This window comes from Meriones unguiculatus, chromosome 12, assembly GCF_030254825.1.
Source record: "Meriones unguiculatus strain TT.TT164.6M chromosome 12, Bangor_MerUng_6.1, whole genome shotgun sequence".
In the NCBI taxonomy this organism is placed as follows: Eukaryota; Metazoa; Chordata; class Mammalia; order Rodentia; family Muridae; genus Meriones; species Meriones unguiculatus.
In genome coordinates this window covers 11,039,203-11,065,057 of record NC_083360.1, presented here as the reverse complement: position 1 = coordinate 11,065,057, position 25,855 = coordinate 11,039,203, and the positions used below count along the sequence as shown (strand labels likewise).

General features: G+C 38.9%; 1 protein-coding gene across 1 annotated transcript in view; it reads left to right on the top strand.

Moving 5' to 3' along the window:
* The window catches only part of Stim2 (stromal interaction molecule 2), a 129,913-nt gene extending 104,388 nt beyond the window's left edge, over positions 1 to 25,525 (top strand). The window contains exons 4-12 of the mRNA XM_021650834.2: positions 3,663 to 3,774; positions 4,865 to 4,980; positions 8,457 to 8,634; positions 9,284 to 9,461; positions 13,436 to 13,603; positions 14,277 to 14,377; positions 14,595 to 14,833; positions 19,145 to 19,418; positions 24,089 to 25,525. Of these exons, the coding sequence (XP_021506509.1) occupies positions 3,663 to 3,774; positions 4,865 to 4,980; positions 8,457 to 8,634; positions 9,284 to 9,461; positions 13,436 to 13,603; positions 14,277 to 14,377; positions 14,595 to 14,833; positions 19,145 to 19,418; positions 24,089 to 24,566 (1,844 nt within the window). The 3' untranslated portion in view covers positions 24,567 to 25,525. The remainder of the gene's footprint in view (positions 1 to 3,662; positions 3,775 to 4,864; positions 4,981 to 8,456; positions 8,635 to 9,283; positions 9,462 to 13,435; positions 13,604 to 14,276; positions 14,378 to 14,594; positions 14,834 to 19,144; positions 19,419 to 24,088) is intronic.
* Positions 25,526 to 25,855: the final 330 nt, after the last annotated feature.

Sequence of the window (25,855 nt, the reverse complement as noted above, 5' to 3'; positions counted from 1 at the left end):
CTCCACACCTATACCTCCCCACACACACATACATACATTTATTTGCACATGTGCACACACACACACACTAAATGAATAAATGCAAATTCTTCATTCAAAAAAAGATTTATTTATTCACTTAATATGTATAGTGTTCTGCATGCATGTATACCTGCAGGCCAGAAGGGGGCACCAGATCTCAATGTAGATGGTTGTGAGCTACCATGTGGTTGCTGGGAATTGAACTTAGGACCTTTGGAAGAGCAGCCAGCCAGCGCTCTTAACCTCTGAGCCATCTCTCTGCCCCTCCCCCCTTTAAAGGGTAAATTCTTGTTCTCGTAGTACTCCTCATCTGCAGAGCAAAATGGTTGAGGACAATAACCTGCGTGCTTAGTTAGTTTCATGGTAGATCCCTGTGTAGAACACATGAAAGAACACAAGCAGTAATATTGAAATGGGTGATAATGAAGATACTTGGAGGAAGGAGTTCTGAGTGTGAGTCATAAAGAGTAAGGACAAGGCCGGCAAATGGAAGAAAGGAAAGCCATTCTGGGTTGAAGAGTAGCAGGGGAGACAGGGGCATGTGGCACATTTAAAAAGCTGTAGATCTTGAGGGCCATGGCTTATGCTGCTGCAGTGAAACCTGCTATGGCCATTTACTAATTTGTTTATACCTGATTAAGAGTTCTACCTTGGGAAAATTATACCCTTCCTGGGAATAAAACTGCTCACTTCAGAGTTGCTACAGTGTCCACATGAAATAACATTCTTAAGTCTGGTATGTAGTAAATAGTTAATGTTGTTATAGGTGTCCTGGTCATTTTTAGAATTCAATTTTTCCTGTTAGCATTCTGTGATGACATGTTCTCAGTTGATTGTTTAGTTGGCAGTGCTTTAGACACTAGCCCTCTTTTGTTATAATGTAATCAGAAAGACAGAGTTTTAAACTCAGCTTCGCTCAGTTCATTATTCTGCTTATTTAAAAACTGAACCTGAGTTAAAGAGCGTAGCAGTGACGGCACCGGGACCCAGTGGTATAGCATAACCTGACACAGGTCTCATTCCATTCCAAAGTTCTCTTTATTGGTGTTGGAGCTAGTTGCTAAAAATCACGGAAATATCAACCTATAGCATTTGGGACAATCTGAACAAAATACTTTAACAATCCCAAACTGATGAAATTGCTAAGTACATTTTTTAAAATGCCATGTCTTCCGCCTGCCCTGTGGTGTAGGTGTGGCCCAGCAGCGCAGCATGAAGAAGCTCAGTGAGGGGTGGGCAGAAGGGATGGGGTAGCTGCAGCTAGCTCTTAGACACTGGGGGTTTCGTATGCAGGCAAGCCCTTGTTAATTTCCTCACTGAAAGAGAAAGAGGGTTTAGAGTACATATCTTTTAAGTCTGATCTACTTCATTTATTAAGTAGCAAATAACAAATAATTTGTGCATTACTGTTCAGCATGGTGTGGTCAGTAAGGAACTTATGCCTCATTTAGTGGAATAAGCAGATATTGAAAGAATTCTCTTTCTTATAGATAATTGTAATTAATCAAATTCTGTGAGAAAAAAAAGAAGCCCAGAATGATTTTTATGAAGAGTTGAAGTATTAGATAAGAAAGGAAGATTCAACAAAATACAGGAGATGATAGGATAAAACAGGTTTCATGGTAGGCCTTGGGGAATGGTGAAAATGAGCTTCTGTAAGGCTGAAAAATGACAGTAGTGTCTTTGGAGTAGAGGGGGCTAATACAAAACCCAAGTCGTGGTCATGAGAAGTAAAGGAAAGCTGTTTGCAAGGCATCTTCAAAGAACCCAGATAGCAACTGGAAAAGTAAGTTCTCTCAAGTAATTATTTCTTGTGTTAGGACTGTCTTGTTTTAAAGATGCATTTTAAAAAATTAATTTTGCGAACAGCGCTACTTTAGACCACAACTTGTCTACTCAAGTAGAGTAGTATTAGGACTGGGCATTTTCCTACCCTTTTTATCTGATTTCTCCCCGCCCCCCCCCCCCCCCCCCGCGCCCCTTTGAATCTGGTCTCCTTGGAAATTGGAGCGTGCTGGATTGCTTAGATTGGGTCCTTCACTATTGAAAAATCAAAAGCCAGAGGGAATCTTACCCTGTTTTCCTGGCTGAGAGTATTGTGTGGGTGTGTGCCGTGCAGCTGCGCTGTGGGCTTCTTGGCAGTCAGACAGGGCAGCTCTCCATGTAGTTCATTGCAGAAGGAAGAAGCCTCTGTGTAAAAGGCTACTTTGACTGGATTAGATTCAGCAGAATGCATCCAGGCCTGAGCTGCTGGATGATAGCCTTATTTGTTTGGCTCTGTGGATCCAGCGGCCTCAGGCCATATATAGGTATTATGATAGACATGTATCAAAAAGAGAACATGAGAAACAGTTTTCTCTCAGTATAAAATTGCCACTTAGCAATACAATTTTTAAGTAAGGTTTTTACTATGGTTTGCTTAAGTTGTTTTCTTTAAAGAGCGAGTATTGAAGAAGGCAGACTGCATAAAAACATTGCATGCAAATGTGAATTCAGAATTATCTATAATTTATGAGAATGCTCTTTTCCTACATCCTTTTGTGTACAGATGGATTCCCAGCACTGCATTTGTCACTTCCGTGTTGTCTTCAGCCCCATTTGCGCCTTGTGTGGGCTATAAACTGTTTTCCCAAATCCTCATATTAAGTGAATACAATATACAATTCTTTTTTTTTTTTTTTTTTGCCGTCCCTTGGGGTAACCCATTGTTGTCCTTTATCCTCTGTAAGCAGAGAAAGGCCTGTGTCTTAATTCTCATGGTTTTCTTATGGTTTAATCTTTGCTCTTCATTGTTGCTTTCAAAGTATGTAGAGTAAGAGTCTGTGGTTAGTTTGCCTGGGTTCAAACCCAGTCTTTCCTAAAGTGATCTCTCTCTGACTTTCTGTCTATTCCTCAAAAAAAAAAACAAAACAAAACCCAGCGGGATTATCCATTTGTGAAGACTTTAATGTAAAGCTTTCTTCTCTGGTTGCATAGTTTTCTCTGAGATCTTCAGAATTCTGTGGTTTTATTTTAGGTTTTAGTTGATAATAGTCAAGTCAGAGGACTTATTCCAACCCTTCCTCCCCCATCCTTGCCAATCTGTCATTCCCCCCACTTTCTTTAATGACCAGCATGATTTAAACGTTTCTTGTGTCCCCCTCACCCCCGTCTTTATTTCTAAGTTGCTCCACCTGAATCTTTGCCAGAGGCACTTAGGTTTCACAGGGACAAGCGTTTTCTTCATCTGCTCACTACTGTATGTCACAGTGCTCAGACTGGACCTGACTCTTAGGGTGTTTCACAGTATGATATGCATTAATGGGCTAAGTGAAGTGTCAGTTAAGTCTGTATGTGCTAAGTTGTCTACACCGAGAGAAATGCATTATTTCAACATTTAAAAACTCTGTATTGATGCCTAGAATTAGTCTTACTGCTGTTTGTGTTCCTTGTATGTCTTTTTCTGTTTTGATTCTGTGCCTTTTAGAAAGCAAGTGTGGGTCTCATTATTTTCAGGTTACCATAGAGTGCTAGATACTATTTTACTACTGTTTATTAAATTTAATTGAAAATTTAAACTTGTTTAAACTTTCATAGATGAGTTGATATTTTAATTTTGAAATCCCTGAGCTTTACAATGTACCTTCTTTTCTGCCTTACAGTTCATAATTGGACGCTTGAGGACACCCTGCAGTGGTTGATAGAATTTGTTGAACTCCCACAATATGAGAAGAATTTTAGGGATAATAATGTGAAGGGAACAACACTCCCCAGGTCAGTGTTTACCCAGAGGGGATTTCGTACATTGAGAAGTATATTTTAGATGCCACTTTTCAATTCTGAATCTGCAAGATACTTCTGGGGCTGATAGTCTAAAGGGAGTACTATAAATGTATCTGTTTTAAATATTTTATCCTTTTCATTATGTTTTTATGTTATATGTGTAGTAGGTATATATACATATGTGTGTTTGTGGTGTGAGTGTGGGTGCATGCAGATGGCATAACATAGCATGTGTGGAGGTTAGAGGACCACCTCATATGGTGGTTTGTGCCTTCCCTTTGCTTGAGGCAGGGCCTCTTTGTTATTAGTCTCTGCACATAGCAGCTGAGGTGGCCCCAAGCTTCTGAGGAATCTCTTGCCTCCACCTCCTAACTCACCCAAGAACTCTCTATTCCATGAATCCCTCCACCCCCAACCTATCCAGAAGGTGCTTACTTTCCATTTGGCTGTCAGTGTACTTTATCTTTAACAGTCAAACACTAGGCGCTGGTGATGCTTTTCAGCTGCTGCTGCATAAAAGCTCCTGAAATAAGAACAGTTTTTAACATCCGCTAAAGGTGTTTATTAAGTCCCTTAGAAATTTTGCTTTTCTTTGTGAAGTGACAATAAAAAGCTGACATTAGTTAATTATTATTCAATACTTTCAGTTTCATAAATTTCACAGTTATCATAAGTTATAATAGGAAGTAACTTTAGAAAACAACAGCTCAGCCAGGCATGGTGGTGCATGCCTTTAATCCCAGCACTCAGGGAGGCAGAGGCAGGCGGATCTCTGTGAGTTTGAGGGCAGCCTGGTCCACAAAGAGAGTTCAGGACAGCCAAGGCTACACAGAGAAACTCTTAAAACCAAAAAAAGCAAAAAACAATAGCTCATCAATAAAGCAGCACAATGATTAGCCTCTAGCAGGCTTTCAGTTGCTAAGTTCTAAGACAGGTTCTGGTGTGCATAAAGCAGGTAATCCAGATGAGCTCTCAGTGGAGATCAGCAGTGTGTAAAGCAGTAAATGTGCTGCTCATGGATGGAAATTTACATATTTGAAATACTGTGTTTATTATATATACCTTTCTTCTTTATATGCAGGATAGCAGTTCATGAAACTCCATTTATGATTTCCCAGTTGAAAATCAGCGACCGGAGTCACAGACAGAAACTTCAACTCAAAGCACTGGATGTGGTTTTGTTTGGGCCTCTGACACGTTAGTATCTGTCTTAATCACTGTGATACAGTAGTGTACTCTGCCCCATTCCCGTGTTGTGGAAGAAAGCAAAATGGAGAAGAACATACAACCAAGAAGAGCCACTCACTAACTGTGTGAAATGTGGCTTAGCTTTTCTGCCACAGAAATAGGAATTTTCAAAAACTAGTTACTAATGTAAACAGCTGTGAAACTGTGGCCAGATGATAATTGGAATTTCTAGATTAAAAACCGTGGGTTGTTGTAACTGTTGATGTTATTACAGCTGGATGTTTACTCACTGACCCTTAAGAATATGGCTGTTTAGCTGCTCTGATGGCACGATTAACAGTGTCACTGGCAAGAAATTTTAAGACATAGATCAGAAACAAAGATCCCCAAGAGGCTGTAGAAAGTCATACTCTTCTAGGAGGAACACCAAGTGAATACTGTTACTTGACTGGTTTGAAAAGAAATGTGTAAGAAACTTACATGGCCAGGCAGCATTCAGGAGGCAGAGACAGGTGGATCTCTGCAAGTTTGAGGCCAGCCTGGTCTACAGAGCAAGTGCCAGGACAGCCAAGGCTACATAAAGAAGCCCTCTCTTTAAAAACAAAAAACTAAAACCCAAAACCACTGCCCCCCAAGAAAAGAAAGAAAGAAAGAAAAAAAAAACTTGTTACATCATATTTTTATTTAAAAGTTTTTAATCTGAACAGGAATACTTTTTTTCCCAGAACTTTAATATGTTTACTTAAAATTTTAGAAAGCTTTCAGAGGAAGTGTTTGAACAGTATATATTTTAGAAGAATCTTTTATTGTTTTAGACTCTTAAAAGGAATAGCAAAATTAATACAGGAACTATGGCTTTTACAGAATAGTGGTTAGGAAACTGATGTTATTCTCTCTGGACTGGAGTGTCTCTGGGATACATGTTGAGATGGGACTCTTCTCTTGAAAGCTGGAGGGCATGGGTCAGTGGTCACCTGACTTTGAGCATGATTCTGATTTGGCTGGAGCTAAGCGAATAGCTGCTAAGCGCCAGAATTCCTCTTTGTGAGCTGGTGGACATTACAGGCGAGGAAGTGGAGCCTTCTGAGAATGCCTAGGATCCCTGAACACTGCTACTTGCCCGAGTTCTTGACTGAATCCACTAGGTGACTGTTCTGTGTGAAATTTTGCTTTTTCCCAGGAGCTGATTAGTGAAAATAGGAATTAAGGTATTGAGTTTTGTGTACATGCTATTTGGTTGTGTTCTGGAGAAAGGTGCTTCATAATGCAGAGAATGTGGTACTGTCAAATTGTTTTCAGAAAGTGTTGTAAACATGCATTTTAATGAGCAAACAAGCTAAGACATTAATGGTGCACTATCTTTTAAATATGTTTGTTTTTAAATTATTGCAAAACTACCATAGTGTAGTACCCAAGCTAGATTTCATACAAAAACTAATGTTGTCAGATGAGATACATTTTAATGGAGTTTTCACTTACCTCCTTCTAGTGTATGGTTCTTAATGGAATGTGGGACTGGTTGGTCCACATATTGTTCCAGGTAGTCAGATAATAGAGCTCATGGTGGGGTGAAGCCTGAGCTGAATCTCTCAGTTACAAGCAGAAATTTAAACAAACCCCTTGAGACTGTAGCTGCATGCAGTGCATGTCTTGAATGGCTGGTGAGGGTGTATGCTCTGGAAATACGGAACACTGTGACGTTTTAACATAGAAGCAAATATGGATGCACCCTGGACTTGCTAGCCTAGCAACTTGACATTTTTATAGAGTTCATTCACAGGAAGCATGCAGAATGTCTTATGGCAGGAGTAGTAAGCATTTGGGCAGTGTCTTGGGGTTACTAGTGCTGCGATGAAACACCATAACCAAAGCAGCTTGGGGAGGAAAGGGTTTATTTAGCTTACACTTGCACACCACTTTTCAGGAAGTCAGGACAGGAACTCAAAATGAGAACCTGGAAGCAGGAGCTAATACACAAGCCACGGACGGAGGAGTGTTATTTATTGCCTTGCTCCTCCTGGCCTGCTTATCTTGCTCTCTTAATAGAACTCAGGATTACCAGCCCGAGGGTGGCCCCATATTAATCACTGATTAAGAAAATGCCCAGCAGACTTGCATATAGCCCTCATCTTAGGGAGGCATTTTCTCAATTGACGTTCCCTCCTTTCAGGTCACTTAAGCTTGTATCAAGATGATATAAAACAATACACAAAAGGCAACTTACCACTATAAATTATATTTCCTTAGAGTATTAAAATACATTATATTTTATTAGCTATCATGCATCTCTCTTTTAATTAGTCTCTGGAAAGTGGGTATATATTGACAGTCAGGACAAAGTTAAAATGATATTTGAGTAAAGGTTTTTATGTTTCATATTCCTCAAGACAGTAGCTCTTGTGCCTTCTGACCTACAGGGCATTGCTGAGTTGACAGCCTAACCTGGTAGGTTAGGGAAAAGGACCCTGCACATTCCCTCCTCCTAACTCCTGTATCTCAGACAAGTGGCCACCTAACTGACATTACTAGCTAGCTGTGGCTGTTTGTTGGTCCTCCTCCCAAGGGTCCAGCCCTTGGGTGAGGACAAGGGAGTCCAGGCTGAGGTGGTGAGAGGCGCTGGAGTTGCTACACAGACAGCAGGAGTCAGGGTGAATGCAATCCGATGCAGACGCAGACTCCTTTATTCTGGAAGAGAGAGCACGGTATGTAGCTTTGGGCAACCAATCATCCACACCATCTCCAAGCCTGCCATTGGTTGTTGGTCTCTGGCAGGCCCCCCAGTGTCAGGCTGCGCATTCTTGCAGAAGCTGCCCCAGGCCTTGAGCCCTAGTTGCCCCTTGCTGGGGATGCCCACAGTCGTTGAAGCCAGGTTTCTCAGCTGTGTACATGGACTAGTTAATAATGTTTGTTACTAGTACAGGGTGTGGGGAAGAGGCTTTCCTGTCAGTTGTAGGGTGTTCAGGAGTATTCTTAACCTCTACTCAGGGAGGTACCAGTAATAACTTCACCCATGTTTTGTGTTAATAAAATATTATCATGTCTGCCTGGGGTGGGGTGGTATATTGCCTCAATCTTATGGACCACTGATGAGGATAATTTATTGCATAACCACAAGCGTGGGGACATGCTTTCTGGTGAGTGTTCGGTTCTCCACCTTGTGTTCAGTGATAGTGACCTGGCCTGACTGAAGGGAATAGACGCAAGACATGAGCTCCCTTTAGTCTGTGGGGCTTCTTTCGGTAGCATGGGTGTGGGGTGCGGCCTGCTATGGTCATGTGTGTTCTCCCTGTCTCTCTGTAGGTCCCGTAGAGTAGGTGGAGCAAATAGGCGTACTGACGGCTGGAGGAGCTCTGATCTTATAGAGCTCTGGGGATTCATATCTGGGGAAGGAGATACTTAGTTTGGTTTGCTTCGGATATCTGCTTTTCTGTATGTTTACACTGTGTTATACTCAAAAACTGTTTGGTTTTTTTGCTTTTTAATAGGTCCACCTCATAACTGGATGAAGGATTTTATTCTCACAATTTCCATAGTAATTGGTGTTGGGGGTTGTTGGTTTGCTTATACACAAAACAAGACATCAAAAGAACATGTTGCAAAAATGATGAAAGATTTAGAGAGTCTACAAACTGCGGAGCAAAGTCTCATGGACTTACAGGAGAGGTAACTAAAGCATATCACTCCACCTGGGCATGCATGGTGGCTCATCCTGGGGATCCCAGTACTTAGGGGGATAAGGTCAAGGTCATCTTTGGCTGTAAAGCTAGTGTGCTCAGGCTCAGCTTGTGCTACATAAGAACTTGTCTCAAAAATCCAAAATAAAACAAAATTAGTTACTAAAACCAGTACTCTTGTTCTTCACATAAGTAAATATGGCTTGTGAAATGTTACATGCATGAATATGTAAACACTTATTTTACATTAGGGTCCATCCATATTAGGAATTCATGTTCATTTCACTTTGTATATTCAGAGAATTACAACTTGGAAATATATGCAGATCAGAGGAAGTAAATCAGATGAAAGAAGAATGTAGTTGAGTTTTACTTTCAAAAATAGATTTAAAGGTTTATGCTTCTTCAAAGTCTTTTTTGCAGAGGCTGTTTTCTTCAATCCTTGTCTTTTGAGCCCAAGATAACAAAAGATAGCCAAATATTAGGTTGCCTCATCTTTAGTCTAATTTAAGATTAATAGAAATACTGTAAATTCTGATTTTAAACAGTATGACATCGTTTGCAACAATATTGTTTTCATAAAAATGAAAGTTTGGATACCTGTGTAAGGAATTCTTTTTAATTTATTGTTGTCTAAGACTTGAAAAGGCACAAGAAGAAAACAGAACTGTTGCTGTAGAAAAGCAAAATCTAGAGCGAAAAATGATGGATGAAATCAACTATGCCAAGGAGGAGGCCTGCCGGCTGAGGGAGCTGAGGGAAGGCGCCGAGTGTGAGCTGAGCCGGCGCCAGTATGCAGAGCAGGAACTGGAGCAGGTACTATCCTAAGGAAGTGTTTCTGCTGCTGCTCCAAGGAGCAGGCCTCCGTTTCCTCTTTTTATTTGCTTCATCTTCTGTATCTGTATTTATTTTCATGTATACTCATGTTCCTCAGCTAATAAAATAATTATTTAGCATTGATCAAATTCATATTTCAAAAAGATCAAAATGTAACTGAAAGATGAAGTTGCCATCATGCTTCTTCCATGCAGCATTAGTTCATGGTAGGTTCATTGCCTTAATTCACTTGAGGTGTTTATTTAGATCTCTACTCTTTGAGTTCCTAATGTCACCTCGTAAGAGAAAGGACATCCAGTTTTGATCTTCTGTAAAGTCAAAGGCTGCAGATATTGAGGATTTCTACTAGTTGTCTCTTTGAAACCTGTTAGATGGTTTTAGAACAACCTGCTAAAATCTTCAAAGTTATCTGCAAAGATGTCCTTTTGATGTCTGCTTCCTCCACTCAGGTACTCAAAATAGGATGGAGTAGGCTTTCAGACATTTCACAGTGCTTTCGAGATGGGAGAATTGTGGCAGAATTTCAGCGGCATGCGTGTATATCAGTTTCTTATTCCTACAGAGACAAATTACTACAAGCTTGGTGGCATATAAATGTAGATTCATCATCACTCTGAAATGTGTCTGCAGGGCCCTTACCCCACTGGAGCCTATGTGGGAGGTGCTACCTTTCTTTTCCCATTCTAGAAGCTGCCTGTGTTTCTTACCTTAGGGGCCTTCCTTTATCTTCAGAACATATTCTGTGAACCTGTGTGTCTGTGATGCCATCTCATTTTTCTGACTTAGCCATTTATTGACTGAGAAACCGAGAAACAAAATGAGAATTGGAAGACTTGTTCAGAATTAGTTAATTGTAAAGCAGGGACAAGCCTTGCACTTTGTGTACTGTTGGTGCACTGAGGCCTCTAAATTGATTGTCAAGTACAAGATTCAGAATTATTTGATGAGGTTTAATTGCATCTGTGGCTAAGCACAATTATTGAGCACCACTGTTTTCTTCTAAGGCATTCTTTTGGAGAATTTGTCTGACTGAATTTTGGCCTCTCCTTTGTTGCCATTGACCACACATCTCTCTTGAAAAACCATTTTAATTCTTTTCCCTTTGACTTCAGTTCATTAAATTTAGGTCTCGTTACTTTTGATGTTTTTATCTATTTGCAAGATTTTTTATGTAATACAATTTACTGAAACATTTTTTAAAAACTATTAAAATTGACCCTTAGACATATTTTGTAGTTATGCCCAGCTTCCTGGCAAACCTTTTCTGTACAGAAAAAGGAGAGTCAAGAAGTTTCCAGAAAAGGCCTAGCTGAAGGTATATGGTGTCCAAGAACTAGGTGTGGCCCTTAGAACCCTCCATCTGATTTCTGGCTGGTTACCGGACTAGGAAAAGCTTCTTAGCTAATTATCTAACTTTGCCTATGAGTGGGAAGTAATCCAAAAGAACTAATAATACTTTTGTCTTTACTAGCATATGTTAACTACCCTCAACAGTAGGTGTTATTATGGCATTCTCAAACATACATAGTGTTTTGTCACATATCTTTCTAATTAACCTCTTCTGTTCCTCTCCTGCTCCTGCCAATCACTCTTCCCATGTATTTCTTCTGCTTTCATGTCCTTTTACTTGTTTATTTTGATGGCCCAATAAGTTTGATTAGATTATATAAAGGTTCTTTCTTTCGTGGCGACTGAAAAAGTCTCTCCTTAGCCAAGTGAACGTCACTTTCTTAATAACAGTGTTTGACAAGTGACTGCCTCACATTTTATCTCTGGTTTTGGCACAGAGAACTTTGCATGCCTTTGTAGACTCTAAGGTCACTGCAATGGGTACCAGTTGTGCCGGTATAAACATAATCCTCATGTCATCCTGAGTCAATCAAAGATGGCTTAAAGGAGAACAGTAGGTCTTGTAGGAAGAACTCTGCCCAGCATGACTGTATGCATAAGGATCACGGTCTTATGAGTGAGCGCAGAGACCCCTGCTTCTACTGTCGGTGGCTTGCTCTGAGCACTAACCCCTGTGTTATGTAGAGACGGTTGTAGATGAGCAGTGACGTTAAGTCCCGGCTGCCGTGCCTCACACAACTGTTACTCAACAAAGGCAGAATTTTGTGTGTTTATTCCAAATCTGTGTTTGTCCCTACTGTTCAAAACTTCCTTTACTGAGGTAATGAAACTGGGAAATTAATTTATGTATTTCCATACAGTATCCTACAATTCCAAATAGTTTTAAACATATTTTCCACCCAGTTGAGATAACTTTAAAATGATGTTAACTAATTTGACTTTGACCATTCTCATGGATAACAACATAACTCAAACTGCAGGTTAAGATTTTGATCAGATAACAAAGTTATGAATAATAGCTGTTGAACAGTTAATATGGGATGGTCATAAATTTCACAGCTTTGGGACATCTGACCATTAATTTAAGCATTGCTTAGTCTCAATCTATGCCCTAAATACAGGGTTTTTGTGCAAAATAATTGAACTATTTTACGATAATTAAATTTATGAAAATCTTTCCGATTATAGAGAATGACATGAGTGAGATATGTTCAGATCCCATGTTTAGTATCCTGGACATTTAAATTACTGAATGTTTAGTTTCCAAGTCTTGTGAGAGAAAAAGGCTTGCTTGTGGTGTTCTGTAGGACCACATGTCACAGGGCCTGCTCTCAAGCTCTTTCTTCCTGAGAGATTAGCAGGGACGCCACACAGCTTAGCCAACTGTCTTACTAAATTCATGTTGTCCCATGTACATTACGCAGTGAATCACACCAGGCGGGTGTTGCCTTAGAGGTTGCTTCCACTGAAAACGCCGTATTTAAAAGTCCCAAGTTCCAACTGTTTAAAAAAACTTTTTTTGATTTATGGACTCTGTGTCCTGTTGTGATTTCTTTTTTTAATTTTGGAGTTTTAAAATATTTTTCCACACTGCCCAACAGCTGTTCTATTTCTTTATCAAAACTTTGTGTAGTCCTCTTCTTGGTTTACTCTGGCAAACAGAAAAGTTTATTTAAACAAGTTGGGTTTGTTCAGATCAAACATTCCTCTGCACTTTGGTTCGGTTACCTTAGTGAGCTTTGTGAGTGAGCAAAGTACTGTGCAGGTACGGGTTGAGCGCCAGAGTCAGTGTGCTCTGCAGTGTGCTGGGGCTCTGTGGAATGTTATAAGTTTACACGTCAATCCCACTACCCTGTGTAGATCCCAAGAAAGTATTGTCTGTTCCTGCTCCGTCATTTTCTTAGTGAGGCCTTTCTTTTGCTATTTTATTCCTTAGCTTTTATTACACGGAACACATCAGATATCTTGAGTTTGTGGTTGTTTAGTTGGCTGCCCCCCTTAAATGTGGGAGAAATACTTCATCCTTACAGGAAAGGCAGTGCTTAGTTTCTCATGGGGAGTAGCAAATATATTCTTGTCCAGAACTGATTTTCTTGCTGTCTGTTGTATCAGAAGCAGTGGATGAGGTAGATGGGGTGGAACACACTGTAGTAAAGAGAAGCACGAGAAATAACAGAGAGGCCATACGGAAATGAACTAGAAAGTCCACTCAGTTTTATTTAGGCATTGCTTCAAATCCTAGGTGACAAAAAAATAGGCATTGTGAGAAAGTGGGATCAGTAATTTGTATGTTTTCTGTAATTTTTTTCTTCTGTGCCTGATTTGTCTTAGCTTGACAACTATAAGTTATAAAAAGTAAGTACTTCAACTTTTTCTATGTGTGTGGGCACGTGTACCCCTTCTCTAACCTGTGACGTTCAGCTTTGCTTAGTAAATTTAGGATGCACTTAAAGTCAGCCCTAGTTTTGATAAAAGAAGTACATTTAGACTTAGTGACTTTGAAAGGTTTTTGTAAAATGTATAATTGAATTATTTTTCATTTTCCTACCAACATTTATTTCAATTTTATCTTCCTTTATGTTTTCTGTCTTTCATCTTCCCAGGTCCGCATGGCTCTAAAAAAGGCTGAAAAGGAGTTTGAACTGAGAAGCAGCTGGTCTGTTCCTGATGCGCTGCAGAAATGGCTTCAGCTAACACATGAAGTTGAAGTACAGTACTACAATATTAAGAGACAGAACGCTGAGATGCAGCTAGCCATTGCTAAGGATGAGGTATCCTCTTGTTTCATGATTCATCACTCAGAATACTAAGACCTCAGTAAAAGCCCTTCATGGTTCTGTTTTTAAAATTAGAGTGTCATGTAAATTGACTCTTGAAATTATTGAATGTTAGGTAAAATTACTTTTTCTAGAGAAATACATATATAACTTTCAAAATTACCTTAGTGTCCTTGAGAAATTGTCTTTATTATCACTATTGTAAACATTTTATACAGAGCTTTTTTCCTTCAGGTTGCTGCCTCATATCTGATGCAGGTTAGTAGTTACCAGAAATTCATGTTTGCTGTTTATTAAATTGTGTGGAATAAGAGTAAGCCTTAATCTGAATTCCAGAAAAATGCATAGTTGACACACTAACACCTCATTGCAGTACGATTTGGTTAATGTTGTTTTAATAGAAGATTCTGTTCTTTCTCAGCTATAGAAATAAGAGAAACTTCTCTAGAACAAAGCTTTAAATGTCTTTGACTCAGGAAAGCATGCTTTTTTTCTCACCTTTTTTGTTTTTGTTTTTGTTTTTTTTGAAGACAAGTCTTTATCTTAGCTAATAATTTTCTACTAGTTTTGTGATGATTAATATAGTCAACATCAGGATCAGCTTTATTAGTAATATAAGTAATCATTTTCCTAAACTGAACTTTATTTTTACCTTTTGGGTTTTCAGGCAGAAAAAATTAAAAAGAAGAGAAGCACAGTCTTTGGGACCCTGCATGTTGCACATAGCTCCTCCCTGGATGAAGTAGACCACAAGATTCTGGAAGCCAAGTGAGAATGCCATTTTACTAGTCTGTCTGTCTGTGTTCAGCTGTGTACCATATAGATAATGTATATTTAATCAGTGCAGCATGTATCATGACATACTTTATATTAATTCTGAAACTGGATAATTTCAGTTTCCATGGTCTCTTCCTGTCATTGTCTTTATTTCAGTATCATATTAAAAACTTCAAGGTGATAAGTAATTCCTCTGTTGGCTTTTCAGGAAAGCACTCTCTGAACTGACGACATGTTTGCGAGAACGACTTTTTCGTTGGCAGCAGATTGAGAAGATCTGTGGCTTTCAGATAGCTCACAACTCTGGGCTGCCCAGTCTCACCTCCTCTCTGTACTCTGACCACAGCTGGGTGGTGATGCCTAGAGTCTCCATTCCACCTTACCCCATTGCTGGAGGAGTTGATGACTTAGATGAAGACACGCCTCCAATCGTCTCACAGTTTCCAGGTAAGTTCAGCAGAGTGTTGGCTCAGGTTTTAAGGCACGTTGCTGCCATGCCTTTTTAAGGAGTGATATGCTTTGAAATCTATGGGGACGAATACTTTTTTTTGCTCTTTGAGAGTACTGTATGAGATATTCTCACACATGCATTCTTTATGTATATCTTATATTCTGTCATAGAAATATACCAAATCAAGAAGCATGAATACTTAATTTACGTACCTTAGCACATATTTTAGCAATTGTTATATGAAACTATTGTAGGATTTTGCTTTTAAACCATTACTTCTCATTAAATTAAAATGAGAGAGTCACAAAGAAAAGGGATGGATACAGCATTATGGCTGCCAATGGCTATATAAATGACATGCTCAACTCTGAGGGAAAACTTCAGTAGAAAGAAAGATGAAGGCAAGTGTTTAGAAACTGGTTTAGTTGCTAGCTTTGCTGTAATCAGCTCTTGACTCTTTGGTCAGATTATGGCTTGTTCTATTCCCAAGACTTTTTTTTTTTTTCTTTCTTGTTCTTAGTATTTTTGTTTTGCTTTTCAATCTATTCTTTTATTAATATTGTTACCCTGCTCTGTGTAACTCATGAAGTACTGAATATGTTTGCCTCTAGCAAAATTAAACTGCTTCTTTATGAAAATTTAGATGTGATGTGTATATATGTATACATAGTACATCATATAATAAGTAAAATATTCTAATTGTATTAAGATGAAGCTTGCGGTGTAGCTCAGGCTGGCCTCCTACCTTAACTTTCTGAGTACTAGGATTATACATGTCTGCCAATGTGCCGTTTTGCTAGAATGTAAGTTCTTCCAAAGGAAACTTTTTTGTATGTATTAATATTGCTTAGTTGTATGCTATGCTTTAGGGTTTTACTTTATGAAAAAAACATTTTGCTAAGATAGAATTTGAATGCTTTAACTTTTGACTTTCTGCAATTACAGATGTTTTCAATTTGCAGGGTTTCTTAATATTAGAAAGTATTTGAATAAATTTTTATTCTTATTGCCGCTTGCCTGGTCCATTTTTCCAGTATTTATGACTTCTTACAATGTCAATACAGTGAAACTCTAAAGAATGGAGAACTGTGTTAATTTAGTCCTTGGTTGACTGAAACCTTAAGGTTTTTAGGCCAATCAGGTCATCTTATCTGAGTACTTTCCAGTTTGACCTTTTCTGTTCAATGTTGCATCTTCCCTGAGATTGTTAGAGCACTTCTGATTGAATAAGAAAGTTGTGATCCAATTAAGCTCTTAGTCTGACAGGTGTGCTTTTGCTATTTCCTGGTTTTAAGTCTGCTTATGGTGTAGTGAGGAGGCAGTGACTCTTCCAGTTAGAGGAACAACTTGTAAATCTGGGGACACCTTCTCCGCCTTGGTCAGATGGTAGTAGCTGTAGCTACATCAATCTCCAGGCTGGCTGGCAGTTTGCATTTGTCCATTCTATTGTTTGCATGTGTGCCCTTACGTGACCCTGATTGACGAATGCACACATCTTTTTTTGAAAAATAGGTGTTTTAAAAATAATTGTTATTTAAGATATCTAATTGTTACGGATCAGAATTGTACGTGAGGAGGATCCATTCCCTTAATTAACTTCTTTTCCTTGCCTGTTTTAGAAGCACTTTTGGTAGTTTGGAGGTAGCAAAACTTTTTTTTTCTATTAAAAGAAAATAATTATATTGAATGTGTATAATTGGCATATGTTTTAAATAATTGTGGTATCATACAAAGACATTTATACTTGTAAATATGAAAAAGTATAAGTTAATTTGAAATTTAATAGTAAGCTTTAGAAATTAATCTGATTGCTCATAGGATTGGAGAGCTGTGCCTCCACCTAGTGGCCACCTAGTGCTACTCCATTGTGCCTCTTACAAGAGCCTAGGTTCTAAACCTTATAAAACAAGGGGCTGTTAGGTGTAAGAATAAAGTGCATGCTAGGATGAACGCGCTTCATTTAAATGCCTCCTTGGTGGTCTATATTATGTGTTAGTTGTGCTTGAAATAATTGCCAGGAAGCATGCTTTTTGTATGTAAAGAAAGCAAAAGATTCTAGTATATATTATAAGACTGTAATTTTACATGAAGAAAACCCAGAAACTGTTAATTGAAATATTTATTGTGAGAAGGACAGAGGATAGAATTTCTCCTTCTCCAGTTTGTAAGTCTCTGCTATATGTTTTCAGAGTGCGGTGTGGTAGTAATGTGTTTTGGACTTCTTATAAAGCCCTTTGTATGTCCTTAAAGTCACTGAAAATGATGCCTACCCAACACAAAAGTAAACAAGTTTTATTGTTTTTCTGAAATGGACCAGACCATCTCTGTTTCCCTCTTCTGAAGCTGTTATTCTAACACCTACTAAAGTATTCCTTGGTTTCACATATACCATTCATGGCACTATATACCATCGCTGCATACTGACAACATCTACATAAATATCGTCAGACTATAGGTATCATTTTGAAACTTCTTTGCTCTAAAATGTGCTTCAAATTTTTTCTGTGTTTAAACATAGTTAAATTTACTTTGATTGCTTAGCACGAGTCAACTCTACCTTGTTTATTATAGTTATTAACACGATGTCTCCCTTTTCCTGCTGAGATTCCTTGTGTATTTTCCATTAAAAAAATAGTGAAAACACACATCCTTATGGTATGTAATATGCACAACTCACAGTTTCTCTGGACCCTTTGAAATGGCTTTTGATCATTGGGAAAGCATCTCCTTGTAGTCATTGCCAAACTGCCTTCAGTAGGGTTTTGTTCACTTGCATCCACTGTTTGAAGAGTTGTGCTTCTGTAGCCTCACTCGTACTGGGTGTGATGTGATTGATTGGTTCTGCAAACCGAGTGAGTATGAAATAATACCACATCATTCCTAAACTTCCTTCCTTCATGTTCTGGGTGTTTTGAATGCAGAAATGTAAACTGCTGCTTGGTCTGTTTTATCCCATCACTCTTAATTATGTTTTTTTTTCCATTCTCTTTTCCTTTTCCTTTGTCCCTTCTCTTTCATTATTAACAACTAGGGGCTTCATATAACTTGAATTTTAGAAACTTTTCATTTGTGTATTAGCATTGTCTGGTGCTTTCTGATGGGTAGACTGTCAGTTATAACCATCATTTTATTACAATTTTAATCATCATTTAGGTATACTGTTTATCATTATTTAGGTATACTGTTCCATTTTTCTTTTCTCCTTTTTGTTCTTTCTTGAAAATATATTACTAGTTAATGTTTTATTAAGCAAATTAGAAATAAAAAATCTATCTGGCAGAAAATGACTTTATTTTCACTTTGCTGGGAAATAATAGCTTAACTAAATAACAGATGTAGATTTGATTCTGTATATTTTCCAAAGTATTTTGAAGTTGCTGGTGAGAAGTTTGACCTCAATCAAATTGTTACAGTTTCTGTTTAGGCAATTTATGATTTCTGATTACTAGGAGAGTTGTTTTATTTCTTGTTGTTCTGTGGTTTCATCATAACATGATTGGTGAGACAAGACATTGTTTATAGTGATGATGAGTGGATGGGTTCCTAGAGCAAGAACGACTGTTGGGGAGGAGAGCACTGACATGCAGTTGAGGCTTTGTGTTGTCTTGTGGTGTGAGCTTCAGAAGGACCGCATTTTGTCCTGGTGCTGTGGCACGAGGGGAATGCAGCGTGCATGAAGAGCTGGGTTGAGAAGGATGTTCTTAGGCTGCTTTACTGCAGGAAGAGACTGTGGATGAGTCTGTTGTTCTGCTTTCCTGGGTCTAGCTTGAGACAGGCAGTAGACACAGGGAGCCTAAGACAGGCTGAGTTCACGAGGACCTGTGTTCTGGAAGCAAGCTTTGGTTTCAGCTGAGAGACTTTGTACAGTCTTTATTTAAATCTTAAAGGTCAAACAGGTTGTGATATATCTAAGACTATCCATTGATACTTAAGTGTTTTTGTTCTACTGCTTCAGTATGAGTGTAAATAAACAGTATCATTCCTTACAAGTGTGCTATATTGACTTTAAATGTAAAGGTTATTTAGAGTAAAGTTTTAAGTCTTTGTTTTCAATAGTGTTAGATGTTTACAGTAAAACTTCATTTATATTCATTTATTTTAGTTTTACCTCTGTTACCATTTTTAGTACATTTGTGTTAATTGCTGTTTAATTTTCCCATTGGTGGTAGAGAATAGCAGTTGTTAATATTGTTGCTTGAATAAACATTAAACCTGATATTTTACATCAGTTCTTGAGTACACATTTCCAAGAAGACATTTAAGGGACATAGGTGGTTACGAGTGTTTTCTTGGGTTTTATTTTTCAGGGACCGTGGCCAAGCCTGCTGGATCTTTAGCCAGAAGCAGCAGTTTATGCCGCTCTCGCCGCAGCATCGTGCCGTCCTCCCCACAGTCCCAGCGAGCTCAGCTTCCTCCACATGCTCCTCTGGCAGCCCACCCTCGGCATCCTCACCACCCCCAGCACCCCCAGCACTCATTGCCCTCCCCAGATCCAGACATTCTGTCTGTCTCAAGTTGCCCTGCTCTGTATCGGAACGAGGAGGAGGAGGAGGCCATCTACTTCACTGCTGACAAACAATGGTATTGGCGATTAATGAATCGTGGAGTATGGGTCTTCTAGGTGGGACTGAGGGAAGAAAGTGGGTGTGGCAGTCGGAGCAGTGCTGAATGTATTCTATGATTACACAGCAAGGTGCCGCAGGCTCAGTGGCTTCACAGGACACCTGTTTGTAGACCCTCAGTTCTGTACAACTGACGTGCAACTGGGCTGACTGGGTTTTCTTCTGCTCAGTGTACTAGAGGCTGAAATCAAGGTGCTGGCTGGGCTGCTTCTCGTTTGGAATCTGGAGTCCCCTTTGAGCCTCATGTGTTCCTGGCAGAGTTCGATTCTTTGTGTTCTATTGCTGAGGTCTTGTTTCTCTGCCGCTCTGTGCATAGGTCTAGTTGCTTTCAGTTTCTGAAGGCCACCCACTGCTCCTTGTCAGGTGGCCTAACCCTCAAAGCTGGCAGAAGAGGCTTGCCTTCTGTATGTCCCACCTTCCCTGACGTGCTTGCCTGAAAAATAATCTTTATGAATATCAGTGAGTTGAGGCCTTAGCATTTGTAGATCCCTTTTCATTGGCACTCATATTGCACCTCTGATTGGACTACTGAGAGTCTCGTGAAGTTCAGAGCCTGCCACTCTGCTGCCTCTGAGTTGCAGGAGCTGTTTCGAGATGTAACTGTGTAAATGCTAACAAATTCAGTTGACTCGGGTCTCTGGCCATGAACTTGTCAAGTGAAAGCGTGTCTGTAAAAGACAACATCTTGGGCTTGAGTATACCTGCACATAATAAGATCACTATGACTGAAATTTCAAAATAATTTGCTGTTTGCTAGCCCATAGGCAGTTTCATATGCTCAGGGCTTAAGAAAATGTTGAAAATTTAATGGAGGGAATGATAGAATTAAATGAAATGCATGACTAAATTTCTTTGCCACGGTGAGTATAGCAGCATGCAGTCCATTCTGTCTTGAGGCCTATGGCTGTGGGAGCTCACTTCTAAACTCTATTCTTCTCAAGGGGAGTAGTGTTGGTGACAGAAAAACTGCTGTTAGTTTCTGATTTTGCCACATGTTAGCACTGGGGTTGGTGGTCTGGGTGGCCCCCTAGAACTATCACACAGCTATGGTGATACTACCATCAGAACACTTTCACCTATAATTATTTCAGTGCCTAGGAAAAATTATTATTTTTTTATTAGCAGGCATTCTCTGAGGCTTGTTTCTAAGGAAATAATTGGGATTTCCAGTCTCATTGCAAGTAGAGAATTTGGTGTACTTTTCCATAGCAAGCCTGGTCTGATTAGCATTTTATTTGTATATTTTTGTGGTATAACCACTGTCACAAGCAAGAGGGCTTTGCTCTCTAAGTTGTTCTTCTGTGGCTTCTAGAAAATGGTAGGAGACGCCAGAGCTGCCCTGTCCCTCGGAACCTTTGCATCATGGGAAGTTAGTTAAGTTCTTGTTTCACATAACATGTCAAAACTTCACAGCAGCCTCATAACTATGAGAGGAATGTCACTTCAGGAAACATGTCTGCTGTCTTACTTGTAATTGCTCTCTACTAGTAAGCAGCCTTTTCTCTACACGTTACACACGTGCACTCAGCCAGCCCTCTTCTTTCTTTCTTTTTTTGTAAAAACACGTATCTTCTTATAAAATTTACATGTATTTAGTTACATGTTACTACAGAGAAAATAATAAAAATAGTAATATAAATGGTATATAAGATTAAGTTCAGTTCCAAAGGAAACATGCTCTAGAAGGAGTGTACATTTTAAAATATATATAGAAACTAGGGGCTGGGAGATGGCTTAGCACTTGAGAGCACTGTGCACTTCCAGGTGACCTGGGTTTGATTCCCAGCATCTGCATGGCAGCTTACGCCTGTCTATAGCTTCAGTTCCGGGCTTCTGACGCCTGCACACATCCATGCAGGCAAACACCAATACACAGAAAGTAAAATACATAAAAAAGTTAAAAAATCATAAATTTTTATTTGTGTAGTACCTATGGTGCAGATCTTCTCAGTTACATGGAAGCTTAATATATTTGATCGTTGCTTTTTTTTTTAATTAGAGTGGTAGAAATAAGTCCAACACTGAAGACAAATCAAAGTCTCTTACTTTAGCATTTAAGAAAATTGAGACCTAGAGAAATTGGACGATTTGCGTGAGGTTGACAGCTGATTAGCAGCAGGACAAGGGGTGGAGGAGGGAGGAACATATCTCCTGGGATTGGTTTTCTTTTCATGTTACATCTTTATGATGTAACATGTTTCATGTTACATCTTTATGAGACCAGGAACTTGTGTTTTTTCTTGAGGTTTGTATAAAAGAAATCTTTAGAGTTAGTTAGATAGTTCAATGGATAGTAGCTCTTGCAGTCAAACTTGATTACTCTGGTTCATTTCCCAGGATCCACATGATGGATGAAGAGAACCAATTTCTGTAAGCTGTCCTCTGACCTCCACATTTGAGCTGTGGGACTTGTACATGCACATATAAATAAGTGTCCATACACAGATGTTTTAATACACACATATACCATATGTAAATATTATAAAAAGAATATATTTAAGGAAACCTTTACATAGATAGCATGAGTAAAACAAAAATATGTAAGTTTAGCAATCTAATGGATATGTGAAATATAATATTAAGTTGAGATCATGCTTGTCACAAGTAAATGAGTGTAGATAAGATAAGAAATGGTAGTAGTTATAGACCATTCAATATGAGAGATAATTCACTTAAATCATCCAATAAATATGAGTTGAGCTCCCAAGGCAAGTAAGATGGCCTTGGGTAGTTCTAGCTGGGAGAGGATGATGATGATGATGATGATGATGATGATCATGATGATCATGATGATCATGATGATAATCATGGTTATGATTATATGTGAGTTTTTCTTTGCTATTCTGTTTTTAGCCTTATTTATTTTCTCACTTCCTTCTGCAAGTTTTTTCTTAACTTTGCCTTTCATTTTTAGTGAAGTTTTTAATGGCGTGCTAGTAAGTACATGCAGAAACCAATTAAAAATGGCTCATGTTCTTCAGGATTTAATTCTTAATTCAGTAGATATTTATTAATCTCACTGTGAGTTCGCCACCAATCACAGTACAGAGAGAATACAGTGGTTAATAACATATCTGAATCTTTATTAGGGTTTTTCTTCTGAAGTTAGTAGAAAATAGCATTTTTACCATTAAGCCATGCTAGAATGATAAATATAGATAAGTAAAATGCAGAGGAAATGCCATTTTACATAGGATGGTTAGGGAAGGCTTCTCTGGGCGAGTAGCAGTTGCCTTAATGACAAGAAGCAGTCACAGAGCTGTGGGGAGGCATGTATTCCAGGCAGGGGAAGAAGTGGGGGAATGTTGTGGTGAATCTTGAGACTCCTGTGTTGAAGGAACAGAGGTGGGGCGTGGCTGGGGAGATAGTCAAGAGCCAGGTAGATGTGTAGAGGTTTTGGATTCTGCTCTGAGGGAACACAGTGGAAAGGCATGGGCAAGTGAGTGACAAGAGGGTGACCGAACTTTAGGTCCCTTCAGTGGCTCTGTGGAGTAGCTGGAGGGAGGAGCTGGGATAGAAACAGAGATGCTACTAAGGAGGTTGTGGGGTCACTTAGGGCAAGTCTGTGGTGGTTCTGCAAGAGGTGGGGTGGGGGTAAAAAGAGCCGTGGCTTTGTGCTGTTCCAAAGGAGGCTGGTAGGCTTGATGGCAGCTGGCAAGAACCTCAGTGTTCTGCTGCATTAATTCCTTTTCTTGCTACCGACAAAGTGGGAGAGCATTCACAAAGAAAGGATTCTTTGAGAATTTACTCAATATCCATTTTTTTAAAATAGCATTATGTATTTGTCTTTTATCTTCCATCTACTCCATATTGCTGTACCTTAGCAGATTGTCTCCCCTAAACTTACAAGTATAGTGTTCATATTTTACTCATAATTTTTCTTCAGAGAGTTACATTTCATCAGGCTCAAAACTAAACATTAAAAGTAGTGATTTAAAATTCCATTGTTTTAAAAATATACTGGCAGTTCTGTGATTCAGAAAGAAAAATAGTTTTGAAGAAAAAAAATCAGGCTTACGAAAACTCAAAATTCAGACATTTTCCTTTTTTTCAAAGAAGGCATAAATAACTTAATTAATGTTTGTTATAATTTATCTTAAAAACTAAAGTTTGGGGCTAGAGAGAGGCTGAGACAATACAATGCCTACTAAATGAGCACAAAAGCTGAATTTGGATCCCTGGAATCTGTTTAAAAGCCATGTACCACCTCACATGTCTTAGCTCTTTCAGGGGTAGGCTGGAGACACACAGACCTCTAGCTTCTTAGTCAGTCAGCCCACCTGAATTGATGAGTTCCAGATTTGCTTAGAGACCCATCTCAAAAATCACAGGGATAGCAGTCAAGGAGGTTGCTCAGTGCTGACCTGTAGCCTACTCATGTACATATACAGATATCCACAGAAATACATACACACACACACGCAGATAATCACACAGATAACATACATACACACATGCACAGAAATAATAGGCTATATTAAAGGAAATATTTTAGATCTTATCTATATATAATTGTCACATCTCTTTATAATTAAATAAATAGGGAGTAAAAGTTGATTTGGCAGAGTGTTTGCTGGTACTCTAAGAACATGTAGATCTAAAAGTCTTACCCATGTCTGTCTCATTCAGGGAAGTACCAGACACAGCTTCAGAATGTGACTCCTTAAACTCTTCCATTGGAAGGAAACAGTCTCCTCCTTCAAGCCTTGAGATATATCAAACATTGTCTTCTCGAAAGGTGTCGAGAGATGAGCTTTCCCTGGAGGATTCTTCCAGGGGGGATTCGCCAGTGACAGCGGATGTCTCCCGGGGCTCCCCTGAGTGTGTGGGTCTGACAGAAACCAAGAGCATGATCTTCAGCCCTGCGAGCAAAGTGTACAATGGCATCTTGGAGAAGTCCTGTAGCATGAACCAGCTTTCTACTGGCATCCCAGTGCCTAAACCGCGACACACATCATGCTCCTCAGCTGGCAATGATAGCAAGCCAGTTCAGGATGCCTCAAATGTTTCTCGAATAAGCAGCATCCCACATGATCTTTGTCATAATGGCGAGAAAAGCAAAAAGCCATCAAAAATCAAAAGCCTTTTCAAGAAGAAGTCTAAGTGACTCTGGCTTGATGGAATTCCATTCAAGTGGCATCTGTAAACTTTTATCTCCCACCCTTCACTCCGTTTTTATTTTAATTTTAGGAATGTAACTCCATTGGGGCTTTCCAGACTTGATGCCATAGTGGAAATGTCCTTAAGGGCCAACTGTCTACTGTCTGCTTAATTAACTGACTACGCAATCACTTCATCAAGTCAGACATTACCGAAAAGTCATCAAGAGGAGACAGTTTACAGTTATTTCCGCCTATTTATTTCTGCATTGATGTTAGTGATGTATACACAGCATTCTGTTGAAAGCCGCTATGGACTTACAAGCTTTAATGGACTGTAAGCCAGCATGGGCTTGCAAAAATTTCTTGTTTACCAGAATATCTTCTTATCTTTCCACAGAGCTGTTTCCATCATGGACTAAATAACTTAAAAGAAGTAAAACTAATTGCACTACTGTTTTCCAGACTGGAAAAAAAAAAAATCTCTGCAAGTAAAACTGTATAGAGTTTATAAAATGACTGTGGATAGGGGACTGTTTTCAACTTTTAGATCAAAATGGGTTTTTAAGTAGAAACTAGGGTTTCTAATTGACTTGATTTCTGGAAATGAAAACCCACACTTTTATTATGGGACGCTTCTTCAAATGCATTTATTATTATAAAGTTTCAAGTCCTGCTGTAAAGATCATGTTGTTTTGTTTTCCCCAGGGCTTTCACTGTGATTCACTGCACTGCAGGCTGTATGATAAAATATAAATAATGTAAAGAGAGAAGGCTCTTGCTTCCTTATACAAGCGGAAGAGTTAAAACTTGATCGAAGGACTTAAAACATTCACATGCTTAAACTGAGGTTGGGGGTGTGGGGATTCAGGCACTTGTTTACAGACTTTGAATAAATGCAAAGGATTTATGGTTTGTGAAAAAATTTGTACTGTGGAAAAGATAATAAATTGGAGACATTATTGTGTGGGATTGTGCTGATTTTTGTTGATAACACTCCACTAAAAACACTGTTTTCTGGAGAGCTATGTAAGCTGTCTTGTCGCTTAATTGCAATACAAGAAATAGTGATGTTTTGGAACTAAATTGTCAACAGATTTCTTGGTTTTATATTGTTTGTCATATTTTTTCTGTAGTTTGAAATGTTTAAATGTTCTGATATCAAGATTAACAAATATAAACTTATGGTGCATTTAGATTGTGTTGAATCAGTCTGTAAAGTTTGGAATTGGTTAGATGATAGGCTAGTCTGCAGGTAACAGGAGAGCAGTGCCACCCAGAACAGCAAAGCAAATGA